Source organism: Populus trichocarpa, chromosome 6 (genome assembly GCF_000002775.5).
Source record: "Populus trichocarpa isolate Nisqually-1 chromosome 6, P.trichocarpa_v4.1, whole genome shotgun sequence".
Taxonomy (NCBI): Eukaryota; Viridiplantae; Streptophyta; class Magnoliopsida; order Malpighiales; family Salicaceae; genus Populus; species Populus trichocarpa.
In genome coordinates this window covers 4,097,037-4,110,689 of record NC_037290.2, presented here as the reverse complement: position 1 = coordinate 4,110,689, position 13,653 = coordinate 4,097,037, and the positions used below count along the sequence as shown (strand labels likewise).

At 33.6% G+C, this 13,653-nt stretch overlaps 3 protein-coding genes across 3 annotated transcripts; all 3 read right to left on the bottom strand.

Annotated features, from left to right (window-relative positions):
• Positions 1-2,032, bottom strand: LOC18099865 (3,9-dihydroxypterocarpan 6A-monooxygenase). Its single transcript, XM_006380985.3, has 2 exons — positions 1,030-2,032; positions 1-803 (listed from the first exon to the last, which is right to left on the bottom strand). Exons 1-2 carry the CDS (start codon positions 1,939-1,941, stop codon positions 171-173), a joined length of 1,545 nt encoding a protein of 514 aa, XP_006381047.1. The 5' UTR covers positions 1,942-2,032; the 3' UTR covers positions 1-170.
• A 5,378-nt stretch (positions 2,033-7,410) lies between these two features.
• On the bottom strand, positions 7,411-9,436 carry LOC18099864 (3,9-dihydroxypterocarpan 6A-monooxygenase). Its single transcript, XM_006380984.3, has 2 exons — positions 8,390-9,436; positions 7,411-8,218 (listed from the first exon to the last, which is right to left on the bottom strand). Exons 1-2 carry the CDS (start codon positions 9,320-9,322, stop codon positions 7,565-7,567), a joined length of 1,587 nt encoding a protein of 528 aa, XP_006381046.3. The 5' UTR covers positions 9,323-9,436; the 3' UTR covers positions 7,411-7,564.
• Positions 9,437-10,782: 1,346 nt separating this feature from the next.
• LOC18099863 (3,9-dihydroxypterocarpan 6A-monooxygenase) lies at positions 10,783-12,718 on the bottom strand. Its single transcript, XM_024602910.2, has 2 exons — positions 11,720-12,718; positions 10,783-11,616 (listed from the first exon to the last, which is right to left on the bottom strand). The coding sequence occupies exons 1-2, from the start codon at positions 12,629-12,631 to the stop codon at positions 10,987-10,989; spliced, it is 1,542 nt and encodes a 513-aa protein (XP_024458678.2). The 5' UTR covers positions 12,632-12,718; the 3' UTR covers positions 10,783-10,986.
• Between the last annotated feature and the right edge of the window lie 935 nt (positions 12,719-13,653).

Genomic DNA, 13,653 nt, shown 5'->3' with positions numbered 1-13,653 from the left:
TTACGAAAAACAATTAGATTCATATTTATGTAATTGCAAAAGGGGTGGAATAATACCAGAAGAACACTTACATTCATGCATGAACACAACCAACCATGCCATCACCAGGGGCAGCATTTTACATCACATGAAACAAGATCATAGCTGTCTGAAAATCTACAATCAGATTGCTAAAATGGACAGGGCCTGGAGACTGGAATGCAAACCAGGGAATGAGCCCTAGGAAGGGTTAGCCCAGGTCCCTCGTCCATGTCAACAGTACCATTCTCTCCATCACCAACCTTCCACTCAAAGCACTGGATCAAAGCAGCAAGAGTTGTTGGAACAAACTGCAGTGCAAATGAAGCTCCAGGGCAGCTTCTTCTTCCAGACCCAAATGGCAATAGATGAAAATGTTGCCCTCTCACATCCATCATGTTACTGTTTGCACTCCACTCTTCACTGGTAAATCTCTCTGGCCTAAATTCAAGTGGATTTTCCCAGTGATTTGGATCCCTCCCAAGTGACCAGATATTAACAAACAGTCTGGTCTTTGCTGGAATTCTGTAGCCAGCAATGGTGCAGTCTTCTAATGATTCTCTGACTATTAATGGGCCAGTAGGGTGGAGCCTTAGTGTTTCTTTTACGATAGCCTGGAGGTATGGAAGGTTTGCTATGTCTGATTCCTGTACTAGCCTGCTCCTTCCCACAACAGAGTCAATTTCTTGTCTAACTTTCTCCATCATAATCGGGTGGTTAATGAGCTCTGCTAGTCCCCATTCTACTGTAATGGAAGATGTGTCTGTCCCAGCACCAAATATGTTCTGAACAATGCATTAACTTACATTTCAATTTCTAGCTAGTTCACACAATTCACTAGTATGTTTTTTGTTAATAGTCGAAATTCACTAGTATGTTAATTGCAGCTCAAACCTTTTTGTCGGTCATAAACAAATTCTACTCACACTTTGAACTCTGCTCATTTATGATCCTGTAAATTAAGGTGATTCAGTTGTGTGTGCAGATGTTTGCATAAATTAGGCTTCTTACCATGATGAAGGCCTTAATGTTCTCTCTGGTTAATCTCTTCTCTGCGTTCTCATCTTCATATATGTCAAGTAAAATATCAAGCAAATCCTTCACTGTATCATCTTCATCACCTGTCTCTTTCTTTCTTTTCCTTGCATCTTCATGCTCCTTCATGATCCTCTCCATCATGGCATCATACCGGTCCCGAGCATCCTTAAGCCTTTTATCAAATCCCTGCAAATCGAAGTTCTTGCAGAACCAAATTGAATCTGAAAGATTAAACTTGGCACCTAGAGTATTTAACTCTTTCACCAACTCTCTTACATCATCAGCTTCATTTTCAGTATCAGAACACCTTGTTCGTAGTAACATTCTTGATATGATGTTATTTGTCAATCTCATCAACTCTCCCCCAACATCAACAGCTTCTTTAGCCTCAGCTCTCTTTAACACTAACTTCAAGAACCGTTCTCTCTCTTCGCATCTAATCGGAAGGAACTGGGTTAATGTTCTACTCCCTAGAATTTCAGTCATGCAAAGTTTCTTCATGAACTTCCAATGAGGTCCATAATATATGGTAGCAAAATCAGCTGAGCCATATGTAAGGTAATCAAGGTTGGCTACTTTAGGACGGTTCAAGAAATTAGCTTCATTGATTTTGAGGATTTCTTTTGCAACCTCTGGGGTAGAAGCAAGAAGACAAGGTTTTGAGCCAATGAAGAAGTAAACCAAAGGTCCATAGCGGGCTGATAGCTTGTGGAAGGCTTGGTGAGGGATACGACTAAGGAGGTGCATATGTCCAATGATTGGCAGGGCTCTGGGGCTTGGAGGGAGGCCAGCGTTGCGACGGATCTTGGCCAGGATGATTTGCACCAGCAGGATGGAAGCTAGGAAGATAAGGAATGGTATTGCATAGTCTTGAATATCAGCCATGGATGATCAATGTGGGATTAAGTGATAATGGACTTGTGTAATTAAGGTGGAGATTAAAGAGAGGTGCCTGTTAGTGACAATTTAGTACCGCTTAAAGTGATGTAATATTGGCTAGTACAAGAAGACGGTTTTGCTTATGCTTGATTGATAATGCTGCTCAACCAATTCATATTAAATTATTAATACAAGTCTAAGCGACAACTATGAAAATGGCCAAAAATAAAATATTATCAGCATTATTGTCACACCAAGTCTTTGCACTATTCCCTCGATTAGTAGGTAACTAGCTGTGGACCTAGCTACCCTACGCTGCAGACTTTATTTTTTTATATATAAATATAAAATGACGTTAGATACCACGAATGTGTTTTAAAAAAGATTGAAAAATCTACAATTCGAGGCTCATTTGTGTAAAATAAAATGGTTTTCTTTTAATTAGATGATAAAATATAATAATAATAAATGAATTAAATTTAAAAAATGATATAACCTAGAAAAAAAATATTTTTTTAAAAAAAAAAACGTAACTCAATTATCTTCTTATTAAATATAAAATGATGAAATTAAGTTAAAAAGAATCTAAATAAATTAGTCTGAGTTAGCATGAAAAACATGTGACTCTAATAATTAGAGCCGAGTCAACTCGAGTTTTCCCACCAAACCTGTGGTTTAGGTTATGTGATAATGTTAACCTGAAAAAAAAAGAAAACGACAAAAATCACAAAACTCATTTTCTAAAAAATAATGTTAACATGTGTTAACTTTTCAAACCCGTAATCAGGATCATTAAACCAAAAGCATCTTATCTGAAAAAATCATGAAACTCAATCCCTAGTCAAACAAATGTTGAAGAATAAAATTAAAAAAATAATTTCAATTATATAAAATGATTCAAAACAAAAAAAAAATAGCAATTAAAAAAATGAGGATCAAACTTGAATTACAAAATAAATTTTATCTTTAATTGAAGGGTGAAATTGAAAAGAAAAATCAATTTCACAAAAGAAAAAAAACAATCAAAAGAATAAGGATCAAAATTGAAATAAAAAATAAAAATAAAGAAAAATGAATTCAACAAAAGACCCAAAAAAATAATCAAAAGATTAAGGACCAAATTGAAAAAATAAAATATGACAAATTGGGATTGGAGAATGAAATTGAAAATAAATAAAAATTATATAAAGGAGTCAGGAACAAAAAGTAAAAACCAAAACAATAAAGAATGAAATTGAAATGATAACAACAAAGAAGGTCAGACTGTAATTTTCAAGCTAGGACAGAGAAAAAAAAAAGTCTACGGACAACAAACAAGAATATCATTGCCAACACTTGTTCCACCACTAAAAAGAAAACGCAATGACACTTTCAATAACATAATAAAAAAATATATATATATTTTTTTTTTGTTATATAGAGAGACACTATATACACCGCTCAGATGACATCGCTCAGAGGACATGGACAATTTCCACATGCAAGAGAGTGCATTACATGCACTTTTACCTTTTATATATATATTTGATTGAGTATCAAATTTCCTCTTAGCTAAGCACGTAATAAAGAAAAAATTATTGTGAGAAGATGAAAAGGCACTTTGACATTAATTTTAAATTCTTTGATTGTGAGAACATTTTTGTTGTTTCACTATATATATATAGCTACAAGTTTTATATTCCACGTGTTGTCACATTCAGCCTTCTAAAATCTATTTTGATATTTTAATTAATTACAAAAATTTAAAGCGTTCAAAACTAAAATCAATCAATGTTAGCTGTGGAATTTTTTTCGAGTCATTTTGGTATTTTTCAGTGTTTATTTTATGTTTGAGTTTAAATAAACTATATGGATATGCTTGATCGTTAAAAAAACATGCAATTAACTTTTTTTCTTACATGTCACTACAAAACGAACACGCGTCAGTTGATACCACTGTTATTAAACCCGGCCTAGCCCGGCGGGTCGACCCGGGACCCGGTCGACCCGGTGGCTAGACCGGTCCGGGTTTAATAAAAGACCGGCTGTGGCAACAGCCCGAGCGAACCCAGACGAGACCTGGTTTTTTTTTTCAAATGTAGAATTTGAAACCCATTAGTATATATACTCTATGTTTCCAAGAAAAAAATCATGTTTTTTCAATGTGGGATAAAAAACCTTTTGGTTTAAATACTTCAACTTAAAAAATAACATAGTATCTTTTCAATGTGGGATTTGAAGCCCTTTCATATATATACTCTATGTTCCCATGAAAAAAACCATGTTTTTTAAATGTGGGATTTGAAACTCATTAGTATATATACTCTATGTTTCCAAGAAAAAAAACCATGTTTTTTAAATGTGGGATTTGAAACCCTTTCATATATATACTCTATGTTCCTTTAAAAAAAGTTATGTTTTTTCAATGTGGGATTTGAAACCCATTAGTATATATACTCTATGTTTCCAAGGAAAAAGTTATGTTTTTTCAATGTGGGATAAAAAACTTTTTTAGTTTAAATACTTTAACTTAAAAGCTTAACATAATATCTTTTTAATGTGGGATAAAAAACTTTTTAAAATATTCTTTTAAACTTCATAATATGTATAATCTATATTTACATGGATTTTTTCATATGAAATATTAAAACTTTAATTTTTTTTTTAATTTTTTCGGGTTAATCCGGGTTGACTCGAGTTAACCCAGGTTGACCCATGAAACCCGGGACCTGGCCCCTTGGCCGGGTCAACCCCCGAGCCGGGTTTAATAACTATGGTTGATACCGATCACATTAGCATTTAACAGTCTCAGGTAATGGAATACACTTAAATATAAGAAAAAATAATAATCAAAGATTAATAACTCAAATGTATATATAAAAAAAGGAGATGAGATGTATTATCAACAGGTTATTTGTCGGAATCCATCAATAATATTTACTGACTAATATACTAATAGAAATTGATCATCATATATTTTTATCATTAATAATAATATTTTGTAAAACTAATTATTGGTAATTAAATTAATAATAAAATTATTGAAATTACCGATGTAATTTTAGCTAACGACATGATTTCATCCGATATGTTTTTTTATATATATAGATAAATAAATTTTTATCAATGGAATATTTCATCGGTATAATTAATTTTTTTATTTTTCTGTGGTGTTGGAACAAAAATCCAAAAAATGGCATATTTGGCTATAGCGATCTTGGGATCCCGTTAGCTGTAAAACTTACTTACGTGCTTCATTTCATTCTCTCTAAATCAGTCGATTTGGATGGCCAAAATAACAAAGTTCATTTGCAGTGGTCCTTAATCCTAATTGCTGTGGTCCAATTAAGGAATTAATTATTTCCATTTAATTATATGATGAGATGAGAGCTATATATATATATATATATATATATATATATATATATATATATATATATCATGTATTAACCTAATATTTCTGGGTTGGTACGTGATGCTAGCTAGACAAAAATTCATATGTAGTGCCCTTAATATATTGATGTGGTCCTTGGAAATTAATATTGTAAATTAATATTGTTTAATGTATACAAGGAGAGCTATCATGCATAGCCCTAATGATTCCGCCTTTTGTTTTACTCACTAGCTTAATATGATTCAAAATACTACGTCCAAAACTAGCGAATCATTTTTGTGTTGTCACGAAAATATAAGTGGTTTGAAGTCCATTTATACATCACATCCCCAACTTCTTCTTCTTTTTTTATTGAAGTTTTACTTCGAATGGTTAAAAATAGAATCCTCCTCTTCATCTCAAATTTATGCCTATACCTATACGACGACGATGATGAAAAAATGTTTTCTTTTCTACGTTTTTGAATTGTATATGGTTAAATATCTATATTTATCTTTTATATTGTTATATTTATCTCAACTTATATCAATTTTATATTATTATATTTATCTTTTTAATTAAATATATTTTTATCATTGTAAGTTATTTAAATTTGGATACATAATCGAGCACAATCATATTTAAAAATATTTCTCCACGTATCCCCATTATTTTTACTTTTATGCATAGTTTTGAAACTCGACCCAGCTCAGTCTGGCGGGTTGACTCGGGACCCGGCCGATCCGTGGCTGAAACCGGGGTGAGGTTGAAGAAAAAATAGAGGAAGAAAAACCCGGTGTGACTCGGTTGACCCGGTCAAAAACTTGATTGCAACTCGTTGATTTTTATTTTTTTTTTACTAAAATGATATCGTTTTAATTTAAAAAAAAAATTATACCCAGGCCTTGGTTCCAACCGGTATGAAAACTAATCTTTTACGTAATCAATACCTTGATGAAATTGGGATCCTATTTTTCATTATTACTCACCAAAATATTAATTTATTCTTCCCACGACGTGGCACAGGAATCATGGTGTGACCAGATACATCAACCAGGATTGCTGTGATAACGCATAGTAAAGTTTTGGTCTGCACGTCCATCTCATCGAAATGTGATCTTCAGCATAAACAATTCCAAAATTAGGTTAAGATTAGAATTATACAATTAAGCTATGACAATTTGCTGATAGCATCTTAGGTTTTAAATGGTAATTGCTAAATTAACTTCATTTCATTTTCTCTTAATCAGATGATTTGGATGGCTGATATTTAGTGAAATATTTCGTTGTGGTCCATGGAAATGTAAATGCATGACTGAGAGCGACATACATATCTAATTAACATAATTATTTTTATTATTAGTTTAATTATAATCATTTAAGGGTTTGAACTTTGAATGTTAGGGACAACAGCAAGAAAATAATTTCTTGTATGGGTAAAATCAAACAAGCTGCGTGAAAAATGAAGGAAAAGATCCCCCAAAATCGATAAGTCCCTTGAAAAGATTTGGTCAACCTCAACCCTACATTTGCATAATTTAGTAAATTCAATCCTATTTAACAAAATTGCATTATACTATAAAATGAGTATTGGTTAGATTTTTTTAAAATGTTTAATTAAGAAATAAAAGACTTGAGTTTTCGAAAAAATGAAAATGTAAAAAATAATATATATATTTGAAAATTAAAATTCTAAGATATAGGCAAAATTCTGAAAATACATATTTACTAAAAGTTCTAATTAAGAAATAAATTATTATAGTTTTAAAGTTCACAATGTTTAAGAATCTTTTATTTCTTAATTTCTTTATAAAAAGATTAAAAACATTTTATTTTTGAAACACTTTCTAAAATTTTAATTGTTGATAAAATTCGAAATATCTTTATATGTTAGTATTTAAAAAAACTAATTTTTACGTTTTATTAAATTTAAAAAGAAAACCAATAACAGAGCTTCTTTGAAAATTTTATTTTTTTATAATATTTATTTATTCATAAAATATTTCCCAGATTTTCTTATGAAAAAATATTTTTTTTTATTTATTAAACATTTCCAAAAAATTTAATTGATAGTCATCTTACCTAATAAGTTTAATATTATTGGATAAATCTTGCAAACATAATATAGAAGTTGACAAAAAATTTATTCCTTTCTTACAGAGATTTATATATTTGCCAAATCGACAGAAACACAAGGGCTAGTTTGAAGGGTGTTTCCAAAACTCAATCGAACGTGTGAAAAACGAACACACGCCGACGAGGCTTCAATACATGGCATTAAGCCTTAGTGGGATCAAAGCGTGTTGTGGGGTAGCAAGCAAGAGGCAATGCCCTTGATCCTGAATATCCTGTCATTTTGGTATCAATTTTGTCAGCATCTTTCAATTCCCAGTCGAAGCACTGCACTAGCATTCCTATCGTTGAGAGAGTGACAACCAACCCATGAGAGGCACCAACGCATGCTCTCCTTCCACTCCCAAATGGAAGGTAATGAAAATCTTGATCACCCTTGAAGTCCAATGTTGGATGCTGATCAATATTATTACCACCGTCGGTCGATTTGGCCGATAAGAATCTCTCCGGCATGAACTCATCTGGCTTGTCCCACGTATTTGAGTCACGCATTATGGCATACGCATTGATGAGGATTCTACTACCAGCTTTAATGCCATAACCATTGATCTTAGTATCTACGTTGCATTGCCTTGCCCGCAACGTTCCTATAGGACTTAACCTTAGGGTTTCCTTCACAACTGCTTGTAAGAAAGGAAGATTTGGGACGTCTGATTCCTTGACTAGCCTGTTATCAGACCCTACATTCAAGTGAATTTCCTCCCTGAGCTTCGTAAATACAGTGGGGTTCTGTATTAACTCTGTAATGGCAGATTGCATAGCTGTTGCAATAGTTTCCACGCCCGCAAAAAACATTTCCTGTACAAAGAAAATAATTCATAGGTAGAGTTAATACGTTTAAATTACTATACAAGTGAACTTCATTAGTACTCGCGTGATTGGTTGTTTATTTCTTATTTTAGACTTTCTGACTATTACTTAATAACAAAACTCTGCACTCAGCGAAACCATTAAGATTAAAGAACTCACCAGGAAGAATTTTTTTATGTGCCTCCTTGTTAACTTCAATTCAGAATTTGTGTCTTTATACGTCTCCATTAAAATGTCCATCACGTCTTTCTCCCCTTCGTCACCACCGTTGATCAACTCAACCTTTTCTTCATATTTCTTCATCAGCTGCTCCATTAGCCGGTCATACTTCCAAGTCGCTGAAACGAGCCTTTTCCCTTTTCCTAAAAAGTCAAATCTGCTTAAAGGACCAAAAACTCCATTGAAACTAAACTTTGCTGCATTTTTCATTATATCCCCTACCACCTCCCTTATGTCTATAGGTAAATTAGGGTTTTCCATGCATCTCTTGCCAATTGCCATTCTACAAATTATATTACTCGAGAAGACTGAAAGCTCCTCGCCTAAATCACATGGCTTCCCCTCTCTTGACCTTTCCACCAGTGATTTTAGAAGCTTCAACGTCTCTTGCTCTCGGATATGGATGAATCGATCCAGTTGCGTGCCAGCGAATAGTTTGGTCATGCATAGCTTCTTCATGAACCGCCAATATGTGCCATACTCGGCATTGAAAAAAGTATATCCATCATAAATGTCAAATCTTGAGAGGCCAAAAGCGAGTGTATACTTAGAGGCAAAATCAACATCATGGATTTTCAGTATCTCCTTGGCTGTTTTGGCATCGGACACAACAAAAATAGGTGTTGATCCAAAACGTATTAGCATGAGGGGGCCATATTGGCTAGCAAGTGTTTTGAGGGAGCTTGGTAGCCTTGAGCTTAAAAGGTGAAGATGGCCAATGATGGGTAGGGCTGGAGGGCTTGGTGGGTGGCGAGTCTTGGTGCAAAAGCTGGTGCATGTTTTGATGAAGAGTTGCACCACAAGGATAATGGCGATCCAACTGCTGCCAAGGTAGCAATAATATGCAAAACCATGATCAATATCAGTGGCCATGAGCAGCAAGTTTTATAACATTTACACAAATGGAAGAGGTTTTTATTGTGATTTTCAATCTAGTGCTTAAGATTGTACATATACAATTGCTTGCATGAATTCTTTCGTCTACAAACCCCCAATTCAAACCATTGAACTTTTACTATTTATAATATTGATAAACTTACATGATTATATTAATTAGTACTAATTACTTGCAAGTGCAGCACATGCTCACATGCATTAACGCACTTCAAGAAGCAAACACTTACAACTATATATTTGCCAATATCATTACATTTTGTTTTCCCGGTAGATTGCCCATCATTTACTTTACATGCAATCGAGCTTTGATCAACCAAATATAAAGTGTTTCTAGCTAGCATATATATCTGATAGATCAATGCCCTTGTATAAAGCAATGTGATAATAGTTTGATGCATTTTCATTATTTCATGTTGATCATCAAGATCCCCCCATGATTACATTAGAAATTTAAATTTAGGTATTTAAGAGTATAATAGCGGTTGTTTTTTCAAGTATTTTTTGTTCGGAAATACATCAAAATAATTTTTTTTTTGTTCTAAAAAAATATTTTTGATATCAGTACATCAAAACGATCTGAAAACACTAAATAAAATTAATTTGAAATAAAAATAATAATAAACTTTTAAAAAATATATTTTTAAAATGTAAAAATAAACAAGATATAAACATATCTTAAAAAACTCAAAAATCCACGTGTTATGTCCCTCATCGTCATCGAGATTCGAATAGGCGTTGACTAGCTAGCTACAAGCTAGGCTTGTAGCTAGCTTTGACTTTACATCAACGCCATTGACTCGCAGTGTTTGATGCCCTGTAGCTAGGCCTTATGGATTTGCTTGACCCTTACTTTGCCAAAGCCATATAGCATGGGTTGATAATTAAACTGCTGATAAAGTACCAATAATTTTGCTTGCAAAAAGGAGTTCTTAATACAATATTTTTAACAATGAGATCAGGTCAACGTAATTCAGAAATTTAAATTATCAATTATGCTGTCTTAGTATATATAATATTTTTTTTTCTTGCTTTCTCTCTCCTGTAAATTTTTAAAAAATCCTTTCAATTTAGTTTTTCTTCAAATTCAGTTCCTTTTTATTACTATTTATTTTATTTAAAATAATTCATAAAATTGAGTTATTTTTCCTCATTATGTTTCCGAATTTGTTGAAAAAAAATACTTTGCAGTAATTATATATTGATTTGGAATTCTACCAAGCATTATGGATATAAACATGAGAAACAAGAAAGAAAAACAGGAGAGAATAAAAATAAAAAAATTTAATATGTGAAAATATTAATTTTATCATTTTCTGTGGAATTATATATAATTATTTTTCTTATATCTATCTCAATCTAATTGATTAAGTATTGGTAGTTAGAGTTTCAATATCATTAAATTTTACAACAACAAAGATATAAGACAAATTAAGGTGTGCACAAGGTAAAATACACATACATTAATTTATTTCAATTTATATTTCAAATCATAACTTTGTCCCAGGTACTGATAGAGGGAAGTACGTACTTGCATGTTCCTAAAACAACCAAACCTAAGGACTTTCAAAGTACATATATAGGCACACCTTACTAAACAAAGAAGTAAATGATCGATCGATGAGAGTTCCATGGTGGCTCTCCTAATATGCGTTCATGTGCTTAATAGGGTAGCACACGAGTGGATGAGCCATTTCTGCTGCAAAGCCAGGTCCTAAGGTTAAATCCACCTCCTTCCCATCCTTGATTTTCCAATCAAAGCACTGAACCAAGGCCCCTACTGCAGCATGCATGATCATCATAGCAAGGGATGCACCAGGGCATCCTCTTCTTCCACTCCCAAATGGAAGGAACCGGAAATTTTGACCCTTGAATTCCATCTGATGCTCGCCAATTTTCTCCTCGGAGCTCTCCAAAAACCTTTCAGGCATGAATTCGTCGGGATTAGCCCATGATTCCGGGTCCCTCATGACTGCATAGACATTGACAAGAACTCTTGTCTTGGCCTTAACGACAGAGCCGTTGACCTTGCAATCTTCAGCGCATTCTCTGATGATTAAAGGTGCTGAAGGGTGAAGTCTTAGTGTTTCTCTCATGACTGCTTTAAGGTAAGGGAGGTTTGGGACATCTGATTCCTTAACAAGTCTATTAGGCCCAACAACTGTGTTGATCTCATCTCTAAGCCTCTTGAATGCCTTGGGATTGTTGATGAGCTCTCCCATGGCCCATTGCATGGCTGTTGCTGATGTGTCTGTCCCGGCAAAGAATAAGTCCTAATTAAACACATATTATAGATGTTAGCGATGCCAATAATTGAAGAAATATGCAAGAGATCCACATGTATTAATTTGTAGAAGGTAAAGAGAAGGAACTTACAAGCAAAAAGGACTTGATGTCATTTTTAGATAATTTAATTTCAGCAGTTGGATCATTATATATCTCCAACAATATGTCCATCAAATCCTTCCTCTCCCCTTCCTTGAAACCTTTATCTGCCTTCTCTTCATGCTCCTTGAATATCCTCTCCACTAACCTATCATAGGCTTGTAGTGCACCAACTAGCTTTTTCCCATTCCCAGAGAAGTCAAAAATCTTGAAAGGACCCAAAATATCCCCTAAACTTAACTTCCCTGCAAGCTGTAAACATGTCTTAACCAACCGCTCAATCTTATCAGCATCATTATTACTGCCTGAGCATCGAGTGCTCATTGTCATCCGACAAATAGTATTGTTTGTCAAGGCTGTAAACTCACCACTCAAATCACACAATTTCCCTTCCCTAGCACACCCCATCACCGATTCGACAAGCTTGACCTTCTCTTCATCAAGGATGTCGGTGAATTTCTCAAGTTGAGGGACAGAAAGGAGCCTTGTCATGCATAGTTTTTTCATGAACCTCCAATAATCACCATATTGGGCAGTGACGAATCTTGATCCTCTATAAATGAAGTATTCGGAGGAGCCAAATTCAGGTCTAGAGGAAAAATTGATATCTTGGGTCTTAAATATTTCTTTGGCCACCACAGCATTAGAAGCAACAACACATGTTGATGCCCCTAGACGGATCTGCATGAGTGGACCATAGCGAACGGCAAGGGTTTGGAAAGATTTTGCAAGGACCGACCCAATTAGGTGGAGGTGGCCAATGATAGGTAGAGCTGGCGGGCTCGGTGGGAGGTTGTTTTGACTACGGGATCTTAAGAATGTTTTGATGAAGAAGTGTGCTAGTAGTGCAGTGACAAACCAAAGAAGGAAGAGGAGGTAATAGAACATATCAGTTGTAGCCATAGCTAGTTTGGATTGAGGTTTTCTCTTGGGTTTTACACTTGTAAGTAATGAAAGTTTATGATGTGCTTATATAGAGAAATTGCATGCACTTGGCTCTTATATATTATTGTTCTTGTTGTAGTTGGCCAGCCAAAAAAAATAATACATGTCATTTGAGTTGCGAGACGTTAAATCCCCGGTATATACATACACTAAAATTATTAAAATAATATCTTTTATTATTTTTTAAAATTTATTTTTAAAATCAATACATAAAAACTATTAAAAACACTAAAAAAATTAATTTAAAACAAAAAAAAATCAAAATTTTTAAAAAGTATAGGTATACCGTTTTCCAAACACCGTCTTTAAAAGGAATATACCATGTCAATAATAACTCCATCATGTCAATAATAACTCCATCATGTCATTTTCAGGACATGGGAAGGATTGGATGGCTTGAAAATTAAATATGGGATCGCTATCTCGGGTTTTGATAAAAAAAAATATGGGATGATTTGTTATACCAAGATCTGATTGCGAAATCTTAATATGGATGTCGTCGCCCTTTGCACATTATTGAAGGTGGCATGATACATCTTGTGGTCCGCTTTTCTCATCGAAAAGGACATCTTGTGGTCCGCTTTTCTCATTATGGACATTAATCTTTGACATTATCTTCGGGGACTATCCTCTACGATGACTGGAGGGCCAATTATTAAATCTTGATTATTCTCTTAATTTGTTGGCCGATTAAGATAAAAACAAACTTAGACAGCACTTCATTTGTCAGTGCAGATTTTCAAAATTAGACAGGTCACTGGAAAGTTTGGGCAATGATTCTTTTCTTTTTAAAATCCATAACATGTTTTTTTGTTGGAAAATATTTTTATTTTTTAAAAAAATAAATTATTTTTTGATGTTTGGTAGTGTAATGAAAAATAAGTTGGAAAATACTTTCTAGTGTTTGGTTATGTCATGAAAAATGAGCTGAAAAATAATTTATTAATGTTTTATTTTTTTTCAATATTTGGTTATGTCAT